This window comes from Momordica charantia, assembly GCF_013281855.1.
Source record: "Momordica charantia cultivar OHB3-1 chromosome 5 unlocalized genomic scaffold, Mcharantia_2.0 BLBB01000005.1, whole genome shotgun sequence".
Classification (NCBI taxonomy): Eukaryota; Viridiplantae; Streptophyta; class Magnoliopsida; order Cucurbitales; family Cucurbitaceae; genus Momordica; species Momordica charantia.
In genome coordinates this window covers 17,546,364-17,570,265 of record NW_028275163.1, presented here as the reverse complement: position 1 = coordinate 17,570,265, position 23,902 = coordinate 17,546,364, and the positions used below count along the sequence as shown (strand labels likewise).

The 23,902-nt window shown below is 42.7% G+C and overlaps 1 protein-coding gene across 1 annotated transcript; it reads left to right on the top strand.

Moving 5' to 3' along the window:
- The first annotated feature begins 14,467 nt into the window (after positions 1-14,467).
- LOC111016627 (uncharacterized) lies at positions 14,468-17,080 on the top strand. The gene is made up of 4 exons (XM_088124430.1): positions 14,468-14,666; positions 14,831-15,739; positions 15,787-15,897; positions 16,605-17,080. The coding sequence occupies exons 1-4, from the start codon at positions 14,468-14,470 to the stop codon at positions 17,078-17,080; spliced, it is 1,695 nt and encodes a 564-aa protein (XP_087980556.1).
- The last annotated feature ends 6,822 nt before the right edge of the window (positions 17,081-23,902 follow it).

Sequence of the window (23,902 nt, the reverse complement as noted above, 5' to 3'; positions counted from 1 at the left end):
GAGACTGCCAGCCAGGTCGATCTCGACCTACTCTCAGCTGAGAAGGGAGTTCCTTGCCCAGTTCTCGTCTCGACACTACGACAAAAAGACAGCGACCCATCTCGCCACCATCAGGCAGAAGGAGGGTGAGACGCTGCGGGAGTATGTCACCAGATTCCAGGAGGAACAGTTGAAGGTTGCACACTGCTCCGATGACTCGGCCATGTGCTATTTCCTCACCGGTCTAGCCGACGAAGCCCTCACGGTGAAGCTTGGAGAGGAGGCCCCGGCCACCTTCGCCGAGGTACTCCAGAAGGCGAAGAAAGTCATCGACGGACAGGAGCTCCTCCGAACCAAAACCGGCCGACCTGAACGAAAGATCGGCCAGGGCAGAAGCGGAAAAGATGAAAGGGCAGATCCCAAGTCCAAGGACAAGGGATCCTTCTCCAGTGGCCGACCTGAGTATCGAAGGGTGGAGAGCGGACCTACCAAGAGCCGACCTTACGAGCGCTTCACCCCAACCACGATTCCAATTTCCGAGATCCTAACGAACATCGAGGATTCTGGAATGGAAATACTACTCAAGCGTCCGGAGAAACTTCGGGGAGCCCCGAAAAGGCGCAACAAGGACAAGTATTGCCGCTTCCATCGGGAGCACGGCCACAACACGTCGGACTGCTGGGAATTGAAGCGTCAAATTGAGGATCTAATTCAAGACGGCTACTTCAAGAAGTTCGTGGGAAAGCCCAGGACCAGCTCAGCAGAGAAAAAGGAAGAGCGAAAGCGTTCGAGGACGCCACCCAGGCGCACCGACCGACCTGCGGTCATCAATACCATTTTTGGCGGGCCAAGCGGGGGTCAATCCGGACATAAGAGAAAGGAGTTAGCCCGTGCAGCCAGGCGCGAGGTGTGCATCATTAGGGAGCAGGGGCCGACCTGCCCAATCACCTTCGACGGTGCAGATTTGGAGGAGGTCCACCTGCCCCACAATGATGCCCTTGTGATTGCTCCCTTGATCGATCATGTGGTGGTCAGGAGTGTGCTGGTAGACGGGGGTGCATCCGCTAACATCCTGTCCTTACCGACCTACCTCGCCTTGGGCTGGACGAGGTCGCAATTGAAGAGAAGCCCGACGCCACTGGTTGGGTTCTCTGGAGAGTCGGTCATCCCAGAGGGTTGCATCGACTTGCCGGTCACGCTGGGGCAGGACCAAACTCAGGTCACTCAAATGGCCGAGTTCGTGGTGGTTGACGGCAGATCGGCCTATAACGCCATCTTTGGGAGACCCATCATCCACTCGTTTCGGGCCATTCCTTCAACACTTCATCAAGTTTTGAAGTATTCCACCCCCAATGGCGTGGGCACGGTCTGAGGAGAACAGACCGCTTCGAGGGAGTGCTATGCCGCCGCACTCAAAGGCTTGTCGGTCTGCGCCCTCGAAACTCTCAGGGAAGGGACGCTCGAGTTCGAGGCCGACCTGCCGAGGAAGGAATTTGCCGCACCCACTGAGGAGCTCGAGCTTGTTCCTCTGCTTAGTCCCGAGAAGCAGGTAAGCATAGGAACCAAGCTGGGGGCCACCGACAGAGAGGAGCTAATCCACTTCCTCAGATCCAACTCGGACGTCTTTGCGTGGTCCCATGAGGACATGCCTGGCATAGACCCGCGGATTATGACGCATCGCCTCAGGATAGATCCATCATTCCGACCTGTAAAACAAAAAAGAAGACCTATGAACAAGGAGAGGAGTGATGTAATTGTTGAGGAAGTTAGCAAACTTTTGAAAGCTGAATACATAAGAGAAATTTCGTATCCCGAGTGGCTCTCCAATGTTGTATTAGTTAAAAAATCTAACGGCAAGTGGAGAATGTGCGTAGATTTTACGAATTTAAATAAGGCATGCCCGAAAGATTGCTTCCCACTGCCGAGGATTGATCAGCTCGTGGACGCCACAGCCGGGCACGAACTGCTCACCTTCATGGACGCCTACTCTGGGTACAACCAAATCAAGATGCATGTCCCAGATGAAGGTCATACCACTTTCATAACAGACCAAGGTCTGTACTGCTACAAGGTCATGCCCTTCGGGTTAAAGAACGCAGGAGCGACCTACCAGAGGATGGTGAACAAAATGTTCGCCAAGCAGATCGGCCGGAATATGGAAGTGTATGTGGACGACATGCTTGTCAAGAGCAAGCAGTCTATGTCGCATCTCTCCGACCTGACCGAAGCCTTCGAGGTCTTGAGGGCATATCAAATGAAGCTCAGCCCTGCTAAATGTGCCTTTGGGGTCACCTCGGGAAAATTCCTTGGCTTCATGGTAAACAACCGGGGAATCGAGGCCAACCCCGAAAAGATCAAAGCCGTGATCGAGATGGAGGCACCGAAAACGCTGAAGCAGCTTCAGTGCCTCAATGGCAGGATTGCGGCCCTGAACCGGTTTGTTTCAAGGTCGACAGACAAGTGCCTCCCTTTCTTCAAGGTCTTACGAAAGAAGGGGCCGTTTGAATGGACAGCGGAGTGCGAGCAAGCGTTTCAGCAATTGAAGAGCTACCTCTGTTCGGCACCCTTGCTTGTCAAGCCCATACCGGGGGACAAGCTCCAATTGTACCTAGCAGTGTCTGACAGTGCCGTCAGCTTGGCCCTAATCAGGCAAGAGGAAGCGCGGCAAAACCCGGTCTACTACACAAGCAAGGCTATGACCGAAGCCGAGACTAGATACCCTCAAATGGAGAAGTTGGCTCTCGCTTTGGTCACCTCGGCCCGACGACTTAGACCATACTTCCAAGCCCATACCGTGGTGGTGCTCACTAACTTGCCCCTAAAAAGCATCTTCCATAAGCCAGAAGCTTCTGGTCGCCTAATGAAGTGGGCAATGGAGTTAAGTGAGTACGACATCCAGTTTGAACCCAGAACTGCGTTGAAAGGACAAGCCGCGGCAGATTTCATAGCCGAGCTCACACCACCCTCCAAGCTGCGGGAGTCTGACCTACCTTGGACAGTCTATGTCGACGGATCATCCAATGAGAAGGGTTGCGGAGCCGGGGTCCTCTTGCTCGGACCAGGAGGTGAGCGATTTGAGTATGCCTTGCGGTTCAGCTTCCGGACTTCTAACAACAAGGCAGAGTATGAAGTATTTGTTGCCGGCCTGCGAATCGCTCGAGCATGGGGGGCCTCTTGTTTTAAGGTCTTCAGTGACTCCCAGCTGGTTGTGAGCCAGATCAAGGACGAATACCAAGCCAAAGACACCCGAATGGAGAAGTATTTGGACAAGGTCAGATCATACCTCGCCCAGTTTCAAACTTACGAGGTAAGCCGGATTCCGCGAGCAGAAAATTCTAATGCTGACGCCTTGGCCAAGCTAGCATCGGCGTACGAGACCGACCTTGCCAGGTCGGTCCCCGTCGAGATCTTAGATAATCCTTCGATCTCGGAGCCAGATCTGATGGAGATCGGTGCTCCAGAGTCCTCATGGATGGACCCGATCGCGGACTTCATTAAGGGCAACTCACCACAAGACCCCAAGGAGCGTAGAAAGTTGGCAAGGCGGGCAGCTCGGTTCGTGGTTCGAGATGGGGCATTGTACCGACGTGGCTTTTCCCTGCCTCTATTGAGATGCCTAACCCTTGAAGAGGGCCTGTACGTCCTCAGAGAGATCCACGAGGGGGTGTGCGGCAATCACTCGGGCGCCCGGTCGCTGTCAGCCAAAGTGATCCGACAAGGATATTATTGGCCGACCCTCAGCCAGGACGCCAAGAAGTTTGTTAGAACTTGCGACAATTGCCAACGCTACGGAACCATAATCCGCCAACCTCCCGAGCTGCTCACCCCCATCTCGGCCCCGTGGCCATTCGCGCAGTGGGGGGTAGATATCATTGGTCCTTTCCCTTTGGGCAAGGGCCAGACCAAGTTCGCTGTGGTTGCGGTGGATTACTTCACCAAGTGGGCCGAGGCCGAGGCGCTCTCCCACATAACGGAATCCAGGGTCACGTCCTTCGTATGGACGAATATCATATGTCGCTTTGGTATACCGCAGGCCATAGTGACAGGTAATGGGAAGCAGTTTGACAACGCCAAGTTCAAAGACTTTTGCAGCAAACTTGGCATAAGTCATCTCAGCTCGTCCCCCGCACATCCGCAAGCAAATGGGCAGGTGGAGGCGGTCAACAAGATCATCAAGCGAGGCATCAAACTTAGACTGGACTCCAAGAAAGGCAGGTGGGCCGAGGAGCTACCAGAGGTTCTATGGTCGTACCGGACCACCCAACGAGAGTCGACGGGTGAGACCCCGTTCTCCTTGGCCTTCGGCTCCGAAGCTGTAGTCCCGGTTGAGATCGGCATGCCATCTGACAGAGTAGAACATTATGAGCCTACGACGAATGAGGATGGGCTGCTCCTCAACCTCGACTTGTTGGAAGAAAGAAGAGCAATGGCCCAGCTACGCCTGGCGGAATATCAGGGCAGAATGGCCAGACATTACAATGCCCGCGTCCGACCTCGAGCCTTTCAGGTCGGACATCTGGTCTTAAGGAGGGTCCAAACGCATGTGGGTGCCCTTGACCTGGCCTGGGAGGGCCCGTTTGAGATCAAGGGCATAGTCCGACCTGGGACGTACATGTTGGCCGATCTGAAAGGAGACGTCCTCGCGAACCCGTGGAACGCGGAGCACCTGAAGCGTTATTATCCTTGAAATGACAAAAGGATTTTCAATGCACCTGTAAAGACTGTTCCAAAGGAATTATGATCGGAATAAGTGTGATGATTTAATTTCATGCTTTCGAGTTCGACAAGAAATTAAATGGGGGACACGGACTCCCACGCGATCGCATTCCAGCAGTTGGTTCAAATTCAATCCTTCGCAGCCTAAGGGTACGAGGTGCGATGTCAGAACCGCTGACGAACTTAAAATTCAAACCTTCAAGGCAAAGGGGGCGATGCGGAAAGTTCAAAATGATCGAGCCTCCGAACTTTGGGGTACGAGGAGCGATATGAAGAATAGCTACGGACTTAGGATTTTAGCCTTTTTACCTTTTTTCAATTAAGGGTGAAATGTTAAAAATCCAGAGTTGGTGCAATGTATTGAACATTAAGAGATTCAAACTCAAACTTTCAAATTATGTTAATTAAAGGCGCGACTTCAAAAGTAGGAGGTGCGAGGTGACGTTAGCTGCAGTTCAAAGGAGAAGCAAAGAAAAGCGGTTGCCAACAACAAAGTGGAAGCCAATGGGAGTCTCTTTATTGAATGAAGAGCAGAGCCAAGGCTTATAGACCTTGCAGCTCTGCCCTGACACTTACAAAAAAAAAAGGGAGAAGAAAATGGGGGTTGCCTAAGAGCCTGCTGGGGGAGCGCCCTCCTGAGGAGAGCCGACCTGGTCCTATTCGGGATCGGAGTAGTCAGAGTCCAGATCCCTGACATACTGATCCACCAACGCTTGGGGGCCAGGGGTGCCGCCAGGACCAGACGCCCACTTCTCGGCATACCTCCTTTTCAGACCGCTGAGATCGATCTGAAGGTCGGGCATGTCGGAAGCAATGCCCTTCATGAGGAACTTGAAGCCCGCGTCGGAAAAATCTTTGGCAAATCCATCGAAGTCAGGATGTTGCCTGAACGCTTCCTCCAGTAGGACTCCATTGTTGAGACGCTCCTTCGCCGTCTCCAGCTCGGTAGTCGCATGCTCCAGCTCCTTATCTTTCGCTTCGAACGCCTGGAGCATGTCGTCCTTTTCCTTCAGGAGCTGGAACTTCTCCCTCTCCAGGCCCCTGGTAATAGCGTGGGCAGCTCGGAGTTGGGCCTTGCGCCTGTCCTCTTCCTTCCTCAGCAGCTCGGCCTGAGACTCCACCTCGGCCTTCAAAGTCTCCACCTCAGAGTGAGCCTTCAGCAACTCATCCTTCATGGTGGAGGAAGCAGCCTCCAAGGCAGCGGAGAACTCCTCTTTCTCCCTCGCTGCCAGAACTTCCCTCCCATCCAGCTCGGCCTTGACAGCCAGAGCCGATTGAATGGAAGCAACGAACGCCTGCGAAATGGTACAAGGGAAAAGTTAGATCGAACTAGCTGTTGGGCGAAATCTAGCAAAAATGGGGCACTAGTCTGACCTCGGCGGCGTAGTCGATGTTCCTCTGCAGAACGGACCCAGGGGCACTCACAAATTTGGACGCCCTCCTCAGGCAGCGGTCCAAACTTGCAGCTGAGATGCGGGTCACCTGGTCCCTCACCCCGAAACTTGACGGCTCAATTCTGAACCGTGCCGTCACGTCGGACGTCCCGCCCATCCTGGCCGCAGGATCGTCCACCCGATCAGCAAAGCCTGCAGGCAAAACCCTGCTAGCTCCGACCTCCGAGGAGGAGATCGCCTTCTTCTTCTTCCTGCGCTTCGGAGGAGCTTTCTCCCTCGCCTCCTCGCCCAAAGGCGGGGCGTCCGCCGCCTCGGTCTGGGCGTCCACCGCCTCGGTCTGATCCCTGGGGCGCTTCTCCCTCGAGGGACCCCCAGAAGACTCCAGCTCGATCACCGGGGCTGGATCTTCCGAGGCAGGCCCTACCACGGCAGGGGTGGTAGGTTTCGAACTCTGGGCAGCCTCAAGAGCATGGGCTCGGCCCTTAGACTTGCGCTTCACGTCGCTTGCAAATTCGCAAACCATGGCTGCAAAATAAAAACAAGGGTCAGCACAAGGTTAGAGGAAAAAGGGGGGAGGCAAGCTCGGCATACCAAGTTCAGAGTTCGGTCTTGAGGATTCAATGGGACGAACTGCAGGGTTGTAATCTAGTAGCTCGGACTCAAGCAGCAGTTCGTCGGTCACCAGGGTTCCGACCTTCCTACCCCTCGGAAAGCGCTCCTTGTAGTATTTCAGCGTATCGAAGGAGGCTTGCGTAAGCTCGGGAACTGGTCGGATTGAAATTGCACGAGGACAAGATCCGAGTTAGACCTGAATGACAGAAGAAATTTACGAAAAGTAAGAACTATTCCGTACCTAGGTTCCCAAACCTAGTGGGGACGTCGAAGAAGGAACGACCTGACTCGTCCTTTGCGAGCCATTCCCCGGACGCATAGAACCACTTCCTCACCCATCCCTTGATGGAGGTCGACCCCTTAACTATACCGCCTGCGCCTTTCCTTGCGCACATGTAGAACCGACCAGGCTTCTTAGCTATCCTTTTCGCCTCGAAGCACGCGAGGAGCTGGTCTACGTCCAACAGCTCGGCCTCCTCACTGTCCCGAGCTCGTAGCCAAAAGAGGATGGCCAAAGCGAAAATGACACCCCACCCATTGGGGGCCACTTGAGCCGGTGCCAACCCAGTCCGGAAGAGAAATTCTTGGACAAAAGGGTTAAGGGGAAGTCTGAGGCCGTACTCAAACATTTTGAAGTAGAGAGTGACCCATCCCTCTGGAGGATTGTCAGCTCTCTCCCCCTCCTCCGGAAGCCTGAGGAGGATGTTCTCAGGGATAGAGAACCCCCAACGAAGGGATCCGAGGTAGTGCTCAGGTATCCTAGAAGGGTATTCCAAGCCCTGACCTGAAGTGGAGACGTCACTATCCTCCCCGTCATCGGAGATTCTGAAGTTTTCTATCTCCTCGAGCTCGGACTCTAACCTACGAGCTAACTCGGATCCTAGGTTGCTACTAATAGAGGACGACATGGCAATTACGTTCGAAAGAAAGAGGGAAGAGACCGACCTACCAAAGGTTCGAGCTGCCTTCAGATCGAACTCCAAGAATTCAAGGAACGTAAGGTATGAACTGAAGGATTGGGGGTATTTATAGCCCGTCGGAGGAATTTCCCACCGTACACGTGTAATCAACGAGCGGCTAGGATCCTCTCTGAGATCCGAAGCGTCGGAATATTTGAATATTTCGACGATAAATCTTCCGCGACGGTTGTATTTTCCCACGAATAGGAAGTCGCCACGTGTCCAAAGCAAGTTGAATGAACTTCTCTGCCAGGTCGAGATCGGACCAGACAGAGAGGGGGCCAATGTTTGGGGATTAAGTACCCTGGACACGTGGAGGACCCCTATTGGTGCTCCAAGATGGCCCATGAGTCATGCCCAGCTCGGATAGCCGAGATGGCTGCCACCAACGCCGGCGAAAGCTAAATATGAGGGCCGAAGTGAACCTGGCTCAGGTCCGACCTGCCCAGAGGCTCGGTAGGGGCCGATGTGAGCAACTGTCTGCGGCGTGATTACCGGACGTAACCGTTGGTCCCGAGATCACCGGACGTAACCGACGGTCCCGAGATCACCGGGTGTAACCGTCGCGAGATTGGCGGGACTACCACCCATAAGTAGAGGACCTCACTCCACGATCAGGTACGATGATTTCTGACTTGGAACTGAACTTGGAATCCGACCTATACTGACTTGATCGTTGGAGTGCTCACCTTTTTGTGCAGGTCCGCCCAAAGGTTCAGGTCGGTACGGAGGCCGAGTTCGAGCTACAATCAGAAACACACTGTTGTGCACATCTTTGCATAAACACAGTGGGTATATATTTACCTTAGGTGGTGCAACTGTATCATGAAAATCTTTAAAACAGACGTGTATAACACGATCTACAATAGAATCAAAGTTTATAGCTCTTGATAAAACTGGAGAAGAAGTAGAATGCCTTCGAAATTTTCTTGAAGATATTCCATTATGGCCAAAGCATGTAAGTGCCATATGTATTTATTGTGACAGCTTAGCAGCCTCAATGAGAGCTAAGAATAATGTTTACAATGGGAAGTCAAGACATATAAGACGCGGACATAATTCAATCAGACAATTACTCTCTAATGGAATAATTTCCAATGATTATGTAAAATCAAAAGAGAATGTTGTAGATCCTTTGACAAAAGGATTGTCAAGAGAGCAAGTTGCATATACATTGAGGGAAATGGGATAAAGCCTAGGAAATGAAGTATCTAGTGGTAACCTAACTTAGTTGACTGAAGATCCCAAGATCTAGGTTTAATAAGGAAACTGGCTAGATAATTCATAGTTGAAACACTAAGAAACTTATAGTTTCTTCCCATTTTATGATGTTACGTTATAAAATGTGTGATCTGTTGATGTTAAGGTCATATTGATATCTTGAGTACAAGAGGGGTAATGACAGAATACTCTTAATCATTATCACCTATGTGAGAGTAGAATTGGGTCGGTTCTGTGAGAACTTTTCAAATGACTTATGTTCTCTAAAAGCTCTCATGAATTCAGGATCTTGTTCAGGACCAAAATGGACACAACCGTATAGAACTCAAAAATACAAGATAAGTTATGTGTGATATTTGTTGTCCCAATTTATCACGAGAATGATAGTTCCAGAGCTAGTTCTCACTATTTCTTCGATAAATTCTATAGATATTCACTTTTTGGAAGGTTTAAGTCCAAAAGACACCTCTCCTGATGCATAACTTATCTGTTTGCTCTCAATGTCATCGTCGTATTTTGTCCATCTCACCTTCTTTCATGCGAGGGATTGCTGGATTTTTAATATGTGAAATAAAGTGAGAAAACCGTTGAGTATACAAATTTAACATTCGGAAATTAAATTTGTGTATTAAGAATTTGAAACTTATTTTATATTTGTAACAAATTCATTATTTATTTCATAAGTTGTTTTTTGTTTCAATTTTATGTTATGTAACTTTATTTTGTTAAAGTTCCATGTTGTTAAGTTGAAGTTATACTTCAAAGGAGGAGTTTTTTCTTCATGTTGTTAAAGTTCAACTTAATTCATGTGTGAGGAGTTTCGTGTTTACACAACTATATATAGTTGTGAATTTCTTCATTTTGAAATATCCAAACATACCACAATTGAGTATTCTCCTCTCTCACAAGAATTATCTCTTCTTTTGAGTTGGTCTTCTAGTTTATGTTGAGAGCAACTATCTAAGAGTTCTGCCAGATCCGAGTAGTTTGATGTTGCAATTCTATCAGAGTTAGTCGTTGTATCATGCTGAGACAATCGCTGTAGTATGCTAGCAAGTTATGCATAGCGAATAATTGTCTTTAGGTAAGCGCTATTGAAGCGTGTCTCCACTAGTTTTATCAAGTTTTGATGTTTATCAAGTTGTTCAAATTTATATCGTTTGTAGCCAGTTACGTTGTAATCTGTTTGTCAATATTACACAGTTCATATATACGTCGTATATTTACCTAACAAGAAGAAAGAAAAATTGTATTCATTCATGTCTTCATGTCTCTTTTTTAAGGTAGAGATAAATCAAGGCAGTCGCCTAAGTCTCTCAATTTTTTTAAAAATATTAAAAAGTTAATATTTGTTATAAAATGCCTCTTAAAAAACGTCTAAATACTTTCAAAGTCAATTATTAATTAATCTTTAAATTTTAAAAAACTTTCAAATTCTCTTTCATTTATTGTTATTATTCTTTTTTTTTAATCATTTTAGTAAATTACTAGTTGAGAACAAATTTTATGGTATCATTCCATTCGAATTAATATTGACTTAATTTTTTAATATTGGTCAGAATTTCTGTATCATTTATTCTCTCGAAAAGTTGAATTTGTCTTATAATATATTAAGTTTGTTTTATTAAAAAAGAAAAGGGGCTTAGATTCCATAATATCTTAATTGCACCTACTAATGATCATAATTTAAGGTTTTTTTAGTATGAATTTGAAATAAAAAAAAAGAAATACTTCAACGTGATTCTTACCAATTCTCTTCCCCACTCGAGTTTGCTCAATCTCTTTAATTTTGGTAAAATTTAAAACGTAATTTGAAAATTCAAATTATCAATCACACTTTATAAAGAAAAGATATTGGGATTCCCAATATTTTGCTTTATTATTCATACTCTCGATTGTGAGCAACAATTTTCTTTGGTGTTATTTTCATTTTAGTAAACTTCCTAAGAGTGAGCAACTCTTTTCTTTCATTTTTTTCTTCCATTTTTACTTTCATTCTTGCTTTCTTTATCCTTCTCTTTCTCATCGGTAAACAATCATACTTTCGTTTGCCTTTGTATGGGTCGAAGACGAGCTGAAGTGGCGTATGCTCATTTGTTAACAGAACTCATTAAAATGAGTCCTGTCATACTGATTTCCCTTGTTCATAAGGGTAAAAAGAAGCTAAATGGATGATGTTTTCTAACGTTTTAAACTCTGAAACCATGTTTTAAGCTTGGTTTAGTGTCCAAAACCTTTCTTTTGAAGTTATCTTAGGTTATACATGCCCATAGGACGTTTTTACATCATTTAGAGTTGATTTCTAATGGAAATTACAATTTTGTGCAGAAAAATTTCAAGCTAGGCATCTGACGCCTTCCCCAATCCCGAGATTGCCCTTAATGTAAAACACACGTTTTGGTGTGATTTGAAGCCTCCCGAAGCTCTACCACGTGTCTTCCATGCATTGAAGATTGCCAATTCAACAACAAATCAATTTAAATGTGTTTGAAATGGATGGCTCTCCACAAAGCTCTCAACCTCCTAACCACCTTGAAGTCCCTATAAATTCAACAGCTCATTCTCTTCATTCATCATCCCGGAGTGATCATTTCAGCTTTAGACATTCCCTCCCAGCTTATTTACATTTTCTCTTTAAGTTTTTGAATTGTTATTGTTTTAAACCTTACTTATTTCTAGTTCACCATTTATTTCCAACTTGTTAGTCTTGAATTGTAAGCTTTAATCTTGTTTAATTAAAATTCGAGCAAATTCTTTGTTACTCTTCTCTCTCTTTCTCATTACGAAGTTGTAATCACTCAACTTTGAGGAATCGACCGAGTATTGCTCCCCAATCTTGAAAGAGAACGGGTTAGGGTCATTCGGGTTACAACTCCACCATTTTCAGCTCTTTTTAATCTTTTAATGATGTCATCTACTTCCATCAATATTAAATTCTATTTTTCCTTTACTATCATGAGCTAAATTTATTTTACCCAAGTCCGATTATGGATAGTTAGCTAAAGTTTTAAAAATCCAACAAGGCAAAATGCGTTTTTCTTCTCTTTTATCACTTAAAGTTGTTTCCATAAGTTAAAACTTGATTTGGTCAATTAATGTTTTAACCAAGCATCATTACTGAAAGGGTTGATACGTTTTCACAACTTTACTGATTTAACTTTAGAGAGAAATACTTTAGACATAGAGATTTCGTTCGGGTAGCCTAGACATAGGACCTCGACCTAAGGTTACGGTTGGTTTTTATTAAATTAAGTTCTTTTTTATAATAGACATATTATGAATGAACTTATACCTTCAAACTCACTTAGACATAAGAAGATGGCGAAGTAAAACCGAAGAAAATTTATGAGAGGAACCTGGCGCCTAGTTGGAAAAAGTTTGCGTATTTTTAGCTAATTTGAAGTAACTGGACTGGGTTTATTGCATTGAGTTTTTAAATATCAAAACCAACATTATCCTTATTATTTGTTACCCCAAAATCAATTACAAAGTCACCGATCATTAAAATTTCCTATAAAAAGACTTCATTTGTCTCTTAGGATCGATACTCGGAATACTCATTCCGTTTTACTACTTGTGACAAGTGTACACTTGTGCTCTCATTTATTTTGAATCCAAAATCCTAAACAAGTTTTTGGCGCCGTTGCCGGGGACCAATTTGTTATAGTTTTTTATTACTTTTTGTGATAGGTTTTTGTGATTGTCGTTTCTGTTCTCAATTTTTTTTTATATCCAACCTTGAAAGGTCATTGATTAGTGCATGAGCACAGATTTATTTCTGTTGCCATTTGATCCTAAAACTAAGAGAACATGTCGTAGGTTGAGAAAAGAACAGAGACTCAAAAAACAGAGAGAAAAGCAAAAAAAGAAAGAAAAAGAAAGAGATTTCGAAAGCGAGAGTGAAACTACCATCACCGTTATGGACGAGATTCCACCACAAAATCCTACAGATTCACCAGTTGTTAACGACAATATGGCAGGGCAAGGAAGATGACATCAAAACTATAGGGATTTTAATCATATCCAAATGGCGGATAATAAAGATGTAGCCATGCGAGAGTATGCAACTACAGCATTCCAGAACTTGGATTCAGTCATTTTGAACCCTATTCCAGAAACTACCAACTTCGAGCTTAAGCCGCTCATGTTTCAAATGCTTCAGACATTGGGACAATTCGGAGGACGCGAACATGAAGATCCTCATGACCATCTCAAGACATTTCTTCAAATTGCAAATGCTTTTAGATTGCCTGATATTTCTGATGATGCTTTGAGATTATCTCTTTTCCCATTTTCCCTCAAGGGTCAGGCGGGAACGTGACTTAATTATTTTCCACCAGGTTCAATCACCACCTGGGATTCGCTATTGGAGAATTTCCTTACAAAGTATTTTCCTCCCACTCGCCATGCCGACATAAGGGAAGAAATTGTCACTTTTAGACAATACAATCGTGAACCAGTGCACGAGGCATGAGAGCACTTCTTCCGAGGTTTGGACCATCCCACTAAGATGATGCTCAACAATGCTACGAATGGAGCCTTCACGAAGAAGACCTTCAACAAAATAGTTGATATTTTGGAGAACCTAACATCCCACAATGAGCTATAGTGTTCTCAAAGGTCGAAACCTGCACCTAAGAAGCAAGACACAGCAGGAGTGTTGACATTGGACATCGCAAAGAGATGGTGACAATGAATCAAATGCTCAAGGAGATGGCCTTGGACAGGAAGAATACACCGGCCACACCGATGCAACATGCGCAACCTGTGCAGCCTGAATATACTGCCTCTTCTCCTGTTTACCAAATTAATGAAATTGTTTGTTCTTATTATAGTGATAACCATGTTTATGAGAATTGTCCGCATAATCCAGCTTCTATTTATTATATAGGTCATGAGAACAACCAGAACTTTAACCCCTATTCAAACACGTATAATCCGAGGTGGAGACATCATCCCAAATTTTCATTGAGAGGTTAAGGAAGTTCTAGTGGAGTAACTCAAGGGCAGAACCAGTAGTACAAGCAGCCCTATGTTCCACCTATTTACCCAAATAATCAACCATCACCACCGCAACAGTTTACTCAGAATCAACAAGTTCAACCACAGCTAGTCCAAAATAATAATTCTAGCCTCAAGAATATGATGAAGGAGTACATGGCTAGAAATGATACAGCGATGAGAAATTTAAAGAGGCAAATGGGACAACTTGCCAATGATTTGAAGGCGAGATCGCAAGGCTCTTTTCTTGAGCATACGAAAGTTCCAAAAAGAGATGGAAAAGAGTAATGCAAGGCAGTAACTTTCAGAAGTGGATTGTCTTACGAAGGACCAAAGATGCCGGTTAAGGTAGAGAAACCTTCCACATCAATCCAGAATGACCCTAATGAAGTAGAGAAAGAAAAAATCACCTCGGGTGAGGGGGAGGTGTCAAGCGCCTCTCCACAAAAAAAATCATCTTTTGCCCCGATTCCTCATTTCCCTCAAAGATTAGCCAAGAAAAATCAAGAAACTCAATTTGGAAAGTTTTTAGACATACTCAAACAACTTCACATAAACATTCCTTTAGTTAATGCCTTAGAACAAATGCCGAATTATGCTAAGTTCCTAAAGGATATTGTGTCTAGAAAAAAGAAGTTAGGTGAACATCAGATGGTAGCCATGACCGAGTGTAGTAGTGAAGCTGTAGGTGGCCCTTTGGCCATAAAATGTAAAGATCCCGACAGTTTCACCATCCATTGTTCTATTGGAGGAAAGAATTTAGGAAGAGCTTTATACGACCTAGGTGCTAGTATTAACCTAATGCATCTATCGGTTTTCAAAGAATTAGGCATAGGATAAGCTAAGCCCACTACAGTTACCCTTCAATTAGTGGATAGATCCACTAAGAAGCCTAAAGGAAAAATAGAAGATATTCTAGTTAGGTAGATAAGTTTATCTTCCCTGCAGACTTCATCATCTTAGACTGTAAGGCCGATTTGGACGTACCTATCATCTTAGGTAGACCCTTCCTAGCTACAGGAGATACAGTGTTTAATGTTCGAAAAGGAGAAATAACAATGAAGGTTAATATTGAGGAGGTGAAGTTTAATGTGTTGGATGCAATGAAACTTCTAGGAGATTTAGAAGAATGCTCAGCCATTAGTACTTCGAACTCTGCTTCATTTGATGAGTTTTATGATCTTTTAGTCGCAGGAATTGAGGAAGAACTAGAAGTTGCCGAAGATGAATGCCCGAAAATGACTGAAGAGACGTGTCCACTAGAGGAGAAAGATGATATAAAGGCGGAAGTGTGCAAAACATTGCAGCCATCCATTGTGGAACCACCCACTTTGGAACAAAAGCATTTACCTTCTCACTTGAAATACGCTTATCTTGGACTTAATGAAACTTTGCCTTTTATTATTTCTTCCAGTTTATCTACTGAAAATGAGCTTTCATTGTTGCAGATTTTGATGAAATACAAGAAAGCCATTGGTTGGACCATTGTCGACATTCGAGAGATAAGCCCTGCATTCTGCATGCATAAGATCCTATTGGAAGAAGGTGCCAACAACTCAATAGAGAATCAGAGACGTTTGAATCCAAAAATTAAAGAAGTCGTTCGAAAAGAGATCTTGAAATGGTTAGACGCCGGAGTCATCTATCCTATATCTGATAGCAGTTGGGTGAGTCCAGTACAGTGCGTACCAAAGAAGGGCGGGATGACGATGGTGGTAAACGAGGAGAATGAACTTATATCAACCCAGATCGTGAGTGGTTGGAGAGTTTGCATCGACTATCGCAAACTAAACAAGGTAACGAAAAAATATCATTTTCCACTCTCGTTTGTTGATCAAATGTTGGATCGTCTTGCAGGTAAGGAGTTTTACTGATTCCTAGACAGATATTCGGGATATAACCAGATTACCATCTCTCCGGAGGATCAGGAAGACGACGTTCACTTGTCCGTATGGGACATTTGCCTTTAGGCGTATGCCTTTCGGTTTATGCCATGCTCCAGCGACATTTCAAAGGTGTATGATGGCCATTTTTTCGGATATGGTAGAAAATATTCTTGAGGTTTTTGTGGATGACTTTTCAGTTTTTGGGAATTCTTTTGATGATTGCCTATTGAATTTAGAGAATGTTTTACAAAGATGCGAGTAAACAAATCTTGTTTTAAACTGGGAGAAGTGCCATTTTATGGTACGAGAAGGGATAGTTCTAGGCCATAAAATTTAGAAAAATGGGATTGAGGTGGATCGTGCTAAGATAGATGTGATTTCAAAACTGCCACCTCCTACGAATGTTAAAGGAATAAGAAATTTTTTAGGCCATGAGGGTTTCTGTAGACATTTCATAAAAGATTTTGCAAAGATTTCAAAACCCCTCTGCCAACTTTTGGAAAATGATAGACCATTTATGTTTGACAATGCTTGCATGACAGCTTTTGAAACTTTAAAAACTGTTTTGAGCTCGGCTCCAATCATTATTTGAACTTGTGTGCGATGCTAGTGATTATGCTTTAGGGGTCATGTTAGATCAAAGAAGGAATAAGATTTTACATCCAATATATTATGCAAGTAAGACTTTAATGGGAGCACAACTAAACTACACCACTACTGAAAAAGAATTAGTAGCAGTTGTGTTTGTTTTCGATAAGTTTAGGTCTAACTTGATAGGGACAAAAGTAATTGTTTATACTGATCATTCTACTTTAAAGTATTTATTTGCAAAGAAGGATGCAAACCACGTTTGATACGATGGATTTTGCTACTTCAAGAATTTGATATAGAAGTAAGGGACCGTAAAGGAACGGAGAACCAAGTGGCTGACCACTTGTCTAGGCTCGAGTCCCCGCTTCAGGAAGGTCAAGCAAATATTGAAGAACAATTTGTTGATGAGCAGTTACTTCGCATTGAAAATGTCCCATGGTATGCCGACATTGCAAATTACTTGGTAAGTCGTATTATTCCTCATGAATTTAGTCGGCAGCAGGTAAAAAAGTTTCTTCATGATGTGAGATATTATAGGTGGGATGAACCTTTTTGGTATAAACTTGGTCCTAATGGAATCCTACGCAGGTGTGTAGCGGAGGAGGAGCAAAAAGAAATTTTGGAGTCTTATCATATGTCACCATATGGAGGTCATTTCGCAGGGCAAAAGACCGCAGCGAGGTACTACAAAGCGGGTTCTTCTGGGCACTCTATTTCGTGATGAACATAGCTTCGCTCAGGTTTATGATAAGTGTCAGAGGACAGGTAATATTTCTAAACTTAAAGAGATGCCTCTGAACTGCATTTTGGAAGTTGAAATTTTTGATGTATGGAGTATTGATTTCATGGGCCCGTTCCCTTCTTCATATGGTAAGAATTATATTTTATTAGCTGTTGATTATGTGTCCAAGTGGATAGAAGCTATTGCTACCCCCACGAATGATGCTAGGGTAGTTGTTCGATTTTTACAAAAGCATATCTTCACTCGTTATGGAACCCCTCGATGTTTGATAAGTGATGAGGGGACTCATTTTTTGAATAGAACGGTAAAAAGTTTGTTGTCAAAGTATAATGTCCATCATAGGATAGCCACAGCTTATCATCCCCAATCCAATGGGTTAGCTGAGGTGTCTAATAGAGAAATCAGATCTATTTTGGAAAAAAATTGTCAATTTAAATAGAAAAGATTGGTCGTTAAAACTGGATGATTCTCTATGGGCATATAGGACAGCATATAAGACTCCTCTTGGCATGTCTCTTTATGGATTAATTTTTGGAAAAACTTGTCATTTACCGTTAGAGTTAGAATATAAAATTTTTTGGGTGACAAAAAGACTAAACTTTAATTTATTTTCTGCAGGAGAATCAAGGAAGCTCCAAATGATGGAACTTGAGGAGCATAGGAATTTTCTTACGAAAATGCAAAGCTTTTTAAAGAAAAAACTATGCAATAGCATGATAAGAGGCTTAGGCCTAAATTTTTTCAAGTAGAAGACTTAGTTTTGCTTTTCAACTCTCGTTTAAAATTAATTTCGAGAAAACTAAAATCCAGGTGGTCTGGACCATTTAAAATTTAAAAAATTTTCTCTCACGGTGCCATTGAACTCGAAGATTTTAAAGGTAACATTTTTAAAGTTAATGGCCAACGTGTTAAAAAATATTTTGGAGAAGAAATAGATAGAGGGAAGGCATCTATCCAGCTTTCAGGAAGTTAAGAGTTTGAAAAAAAAAAAATTCCCTTCCTTGTTCAATTGAAAATTTTGGTTTTTGTGTAAATTAGTTCGGGGTAGTTTTCTTTATTTTCTTTTTAAATTTCACTTGTTTTTAATTGTAGTTAGGTCATTTGGGCCGAGATTAAGGTATTAACAAATTACTTGGGCGAAATTTTAGAAAATTTGACCCGATCCAAAAATTCGAAAAATTTTGATTTTAATTTTGGGAGTTAGTTTTGACTTGGAAAAAAGGGGGGCGCAATAATCTTTTTCATTTTTAATCGAATTGGGAGTTAAAAAAAAAAAGAAAAAATTTAATAAACACATGTTTTTCATTTAGAAGGATTTGATATAAAAAAGTAGGCTTTAGAGTTTTCTTTTAATCTTTGTGGGTTTCCTTTTCCAATTGGATTTTTTATATAATTAACATTAAACCATATTAAAAAAAAACACTTCATCTCTTTAGTTCCTCCTTCTTCACGAAAAAAATTAGCCCCAATTCCCCTCTCTTCTTGAGTTTTACGGTTGTAACAGAGAAAAAAAATTTCATCATCTATGGCTTCTTCTTCTCAAAACAATACATTCCCCTTTTCATCTAGCACAATACCCATAAGTTCTCATCCTTCTAGCTCCCAAAATTTGAATGTTCACACTCCCAATACCCACATCTTTAGACCAGCAACAGTAAATGGAGGTTTCCAGCCGTGTATCGCTAACCCGACAGTGCCACAAGCCTCGATACACAACCAATATGATGGGTCATAATGCTTTCCATTGTCGATTATAAAGGCGTGTGGTATGCCAAACCGACACACTATGTTCTTTCAAACAAAGTTAATCACCTTCTCGTCGATAATCGTTGCTAACGGCTCAGCCTCGACCCACTTAGTGAAATAATTTGCAGTTGAAGGGATTGAATCCCGCAACAGAAGCGCGTGAACGCTTGTGCTTCAATTTTGTTTTAGAAGTACAATAAATAAAAGATAGAAACATTATAAATGGAAGAAGGAGAAGTTGAACAACCTACCTTTGAAGACCGTTCTTCACTATAGTTCAATTGTTCTTCACTGTAGTTCAATGACACCACCAAAGTGTATTCTCCGCTATTCTCTTGGCAATGATCGGTTTGTGGGAACTGTCTTTTTGAAAGAGAGGGAATCTGGATTTAAGAGAGAGAGCTAATTGAGAGAAAATGATTTTGTGCCAAAATCACTAAAAGTAATCAATCTCTACAAAATGCAACCTTTGCATTTTATAGAGATGAAGAAGAGTGGGGAGGAAGTAACCTCCCTCACCCACCAACCTCCCACTCCCTTGCAAAATGCAACGAAGTGGGTTGGTTTAATTGAATCAAAATTACTTTAATTTTAATTTAATTAATTAATTAATCATTTACATACTAATTAATTAATGATAATAATTTAATATCATATATTTAATTATAGCTTTATTTGAATCATATTCAAATGTATATCTCTATCATGACTTATAGTTTTAATGTGAACCACATTCACATTAATTTTAATCTATAGTTTTAATATAATCCAATTCATATTAATTATTATTTGAATTTTATAAAAATATAACTCTTATAATATATAGTTTAATTATGAATGTCATTCATAATTAACTTTATATTATAATGTATCTATGTACATTATGTTAATTGTATTTTATACCATTAACCTACAATCCTTCATTTAAATTGAACAATTAAAATTATTTAAAAAATTCATGATCCTTGGTTTACCCATTGTGAGCTAGCGGGGGGACCTGACCTATAGATCAAAAGCTCTAACGAAGAGATTAATCAGTTAAACTCATTAACCACCTTAATTAACATACGTTAACTGTGGCTACTCCACTGAAAACTCACTGCTACACTCTTCTCACTATAGAATATTTTTGTGTCCACGGATATCGACCATTAACGACAAGTCCATCCTTCATGAGTGCTCGTAACTCTAGTTGGGTCAAATTACCATTTTACCCCTACTACTCCTCTAATGAACAACTCATGGTCCGACCAATAACTGGAAGTTCCTTTCGAGCCAGTGAGAGGGTGGGGCCCCTTGTTCAAATCCCAGAGTCAGCAATTAAGGGAACACTCGTCGACTCCCCTAAAGTTTGGAAGTAGTGAATTCCAATGTAATTATGTTCCTAGCTCCCTACTCGGTCTCGTCCTCAAAATGGTAGGAATGTTGAATCGGCGAATCGGGCCACTATCACCTATACAGATCAAAGGACGAGCCCTCATGGGTCGAAGTCCATAACTCACTCAGGATTGAGAATGAGTTGTCTGGTCATTCTATGAAATAGCAATCTATTAGTCAACGACGTTACATCTAAGGATTGGCTATTTCGAAGCTTGGTCTTATATAAACTTATTATATAGGATACCCCCACTCGCATGTCTCCACACAAATGACTTGGATCTGGTCGTTTGTAACATTTACAAAGTGGGTCGTATCCGTAATGTTGCTAGGATAAGGTACTAAATCTTATCCATATACTACAGACCCTTTAGGTTATTTCTGGGACATTATCTACTTGTATATCGAGGGTACATCAAATATATACCCAATATATATACTATCCCAGCCACATGATAATAACCTTGGATGTTTAGTTTATTGGATTTGGACAATGCAACGCTGTAAACTAAACAACAATTTGATTGAATAAGAAAACATAACTTTATTGAATGTAAAGTTGTTTTTACAAAATTACAAACTACGAGTTTGGACAACACACCCAACAGCAGCAACTATTGCGTGCTTCATCTGCCTTATCGCTGTTGGAAGTGGGCCGATAAGATATAATGCCCACTGAGCAAACGACCACGAACTTGAAATGGGGGAAAGGAGTTCAAGAGGGTGATGCAGAATATTTGCAAATTGTTGGCACTTATCACACTTCTTCTTGAATTCTTTCATATCGTGGTCAATGGTCGGCTAATAATACCCCTGACTAATTATCTTCGCAACCATTGACCATGCTCCAACATGATTTCTATAGACTTCCTCTGAATCTCTCTGATTACATAACTCGCTTCTTCTGAGTCGAGGCAACATAACAGAAAACGAGAAGCCTCGCTTTTACAGCTTACCATCTTGAATAAGGTAATGTGCTGCTCGACGTCGGAGCTTTCGTGCCACGATCTTATCTGCCGGGACTTTTCCATTAAGAAAGTCTTTTATTGGACCCATCTAGGCCGGATATGTCGGTTGAATGTCCATCATCTCTGATTGATCGATGGAGGGTTCATTAAGCACCTCGACTGGTACTGACCTTGGTAGTTCAGTTTCATATGTCGAGGCCAGACGTGCAAGTGCGTCGGTGTTGGAATTTTCAGACTGAGGTACCTTTAGAATCACGTAGTCTTTGAATTTGGCGAGGAGTTTTCAAGCCTTGTTTAGGTATTTTTCCATCCGAGTATCTTTGGCCTAGTACTATTCGGTAACCTGGTTAACTATCAATTGAGAATCACTGAGGATCAGGAGGTGATTAACACCCATTTCTCTGGTGACCCTTAGTCTGGCCAACAGAGCTTCATATTCAGCCTTGTTATTTGAAGCTCGGATGTTGAGCTGGTGTGCATACTCGCGGCGCAACTACCCTAGGCTGATGAGCAACATGCCGACTCCACAACCCTTTTTTCATTAGACAAGCCATCCACATACAGGGTGCATTGGTTGCGGCCATCTGCCCCCTGCCTAGTGGGAGTCCTCTCGACAATAAAGTCAGCAACGACTTGGCCTTTCAAAGCCGTGCGGGATTCAAAACCAATGTCGTACTCGCTAAGCTCCAAGGCCCACTTCATCAGACAACCTGACGTCTTAGGCCTATGAAGTACTTGCAGTAGAAGGAAGATTGTTAGTACCGTGACTCGATGAGCTTGGAAGTAAGGTCGCAACCTTCGTGTCGATGTAATTAGCGCAATGGCCAACTTTTCAATGCAGGGATAGCGAGTCACATCATCCTCCTTCTTCTCTTATCAGGGTTGAGCTAACCGCCTTTGTAGAAATGACCAAGTATAAAAATAACTCGTCTCCCAATAATGGCTTTGACAAGAGTGGTGACGTGCTCAGGTATTGCTTCAATTGTTTGAATGCATTCTAGCACTCCTCAGTCCATTTGAACTAACCTTTCTTCCCCAATATTTTGAAGAACAGGAGGCATTTGTCAGTTGATCGCGACACAAAATGGTTCAAAGCAGCGAGCCGTTCATTTAACCTTTGAAGTTGTTTTACATTTCTCGGAACCTTTATCTCGAGGACTACCTTAATCTTGTTAGGGTTCGCCTCAATTCCCCTCTGGTGAACCAGGAAGCCGAGGAATTTTCCTGACGCGACTCCGAGCCGCAGTTGGTCGGATTCAGCTTCATCCGATACTTTCTAAGAAAATCGAAAGCTTCTAATAGGTCAGCTATATGCGAGCTCGTCTATTTGCTCTTGAGTATTATATCATCGACATATACCACGATGTTTTGGTCGATCTACTTGGCGAACATCATATATGCGTTGATAGGTTGCACCCGCGTTCTTGAGGATGAAGGGCATAAAATTGTAGAAATATAGCCCTTGGTCAGTGACGAACGAGGTATGCTCTTAGTCTGGTACGTGCATTTTGATCTGGTTATACCAAAATAGGCGTCCATAAATGTGAGTAGTTCATGACCCGCTGTTGCGTTGACGAGCTGATCTATCCAGAAGCAGCAACTGTTTGCCCCGACATTTAAGCCTTTATTGACCATTCTTCCATGATCTCAGGATCTCTCTCATTCGGATGTGGTATTGGTTCATTCATGTACCCCGCCTTGATTCCCCCGCATCCCCTACGACTTGGCCGCACCATCGTCTTGTTCTGAGTTATACTTAGAAGAGCAGTAGACTATTTCTACAAACCAACACGAGTTCTTTCAGGATGTTTTGTCCTCACTCACATGCTTCGTAGTAAAGGAACTAGGAGGTCACACAGCTGGAGATTGCTCCAAGTCAAGCATGCTTAACTTTATAGTTCTTATGATTGAACCATCGAAAAGGAAGGTGCACCTCTTTAGTATAGATAGTAACTATGAATTCTTTCAAGTCTTTCTTGACCATTGTTCCATGATCTCAGGATCCTTCTCATTTGAATGTGGTATCAGTTCATTTATGTACCCCTCATCTCTAGTCGGGCGTCACATAAAATAACAACCCACAAGTTCACATAATTTCTTAAAGAATAAAACTCATAAATCTTTACCTTAAGTAGTTACATAACCCATGGTTTCTCTTAATTGGTTTTCATAAAAACTTACCAAGTTTTGAATACAGAAATCAGCATTGAACTTGCATTTCTTCTCCTTTACTCTGTTTTATTTTCTTCAAACCCTTCCTCTCCTTTTTCTTTGTTCTTTCCCTTTCTTCTGTTTCTTTTTTTTTGTTCATTTCTTTTATTATTTAACACATGTCACACGCACACCAAACAAACACCACACACACGTGTCCCCAAATTTTCTTTTTTCATTTCCATTTTTTTTCCTTGTTCAAAGACCAAAATACCCTTTAGAACCTTAACTTTAAAATTCCAATATTTCTTTTTCATAGAAAACAATGATAAAGAGAAGAAAGTTTGAATTTTTGGCCTTAATAATCGTTTTTATAGAGAAGTTAAGTTTTATTTATGGGTATCATTGATGGTACAAATTCGAGTGGAACTTGTTAGGGCTGCTGAAGAAGAAGGAGAAAAATGAAGGTTGAGCTAATGAGTTTTTAAAAGGGATTGAGTAACAGAAATTTGGCGGAAATGGGCTTCTTGATTGAGAAAAAAGAAAGAAAACAGAGAAG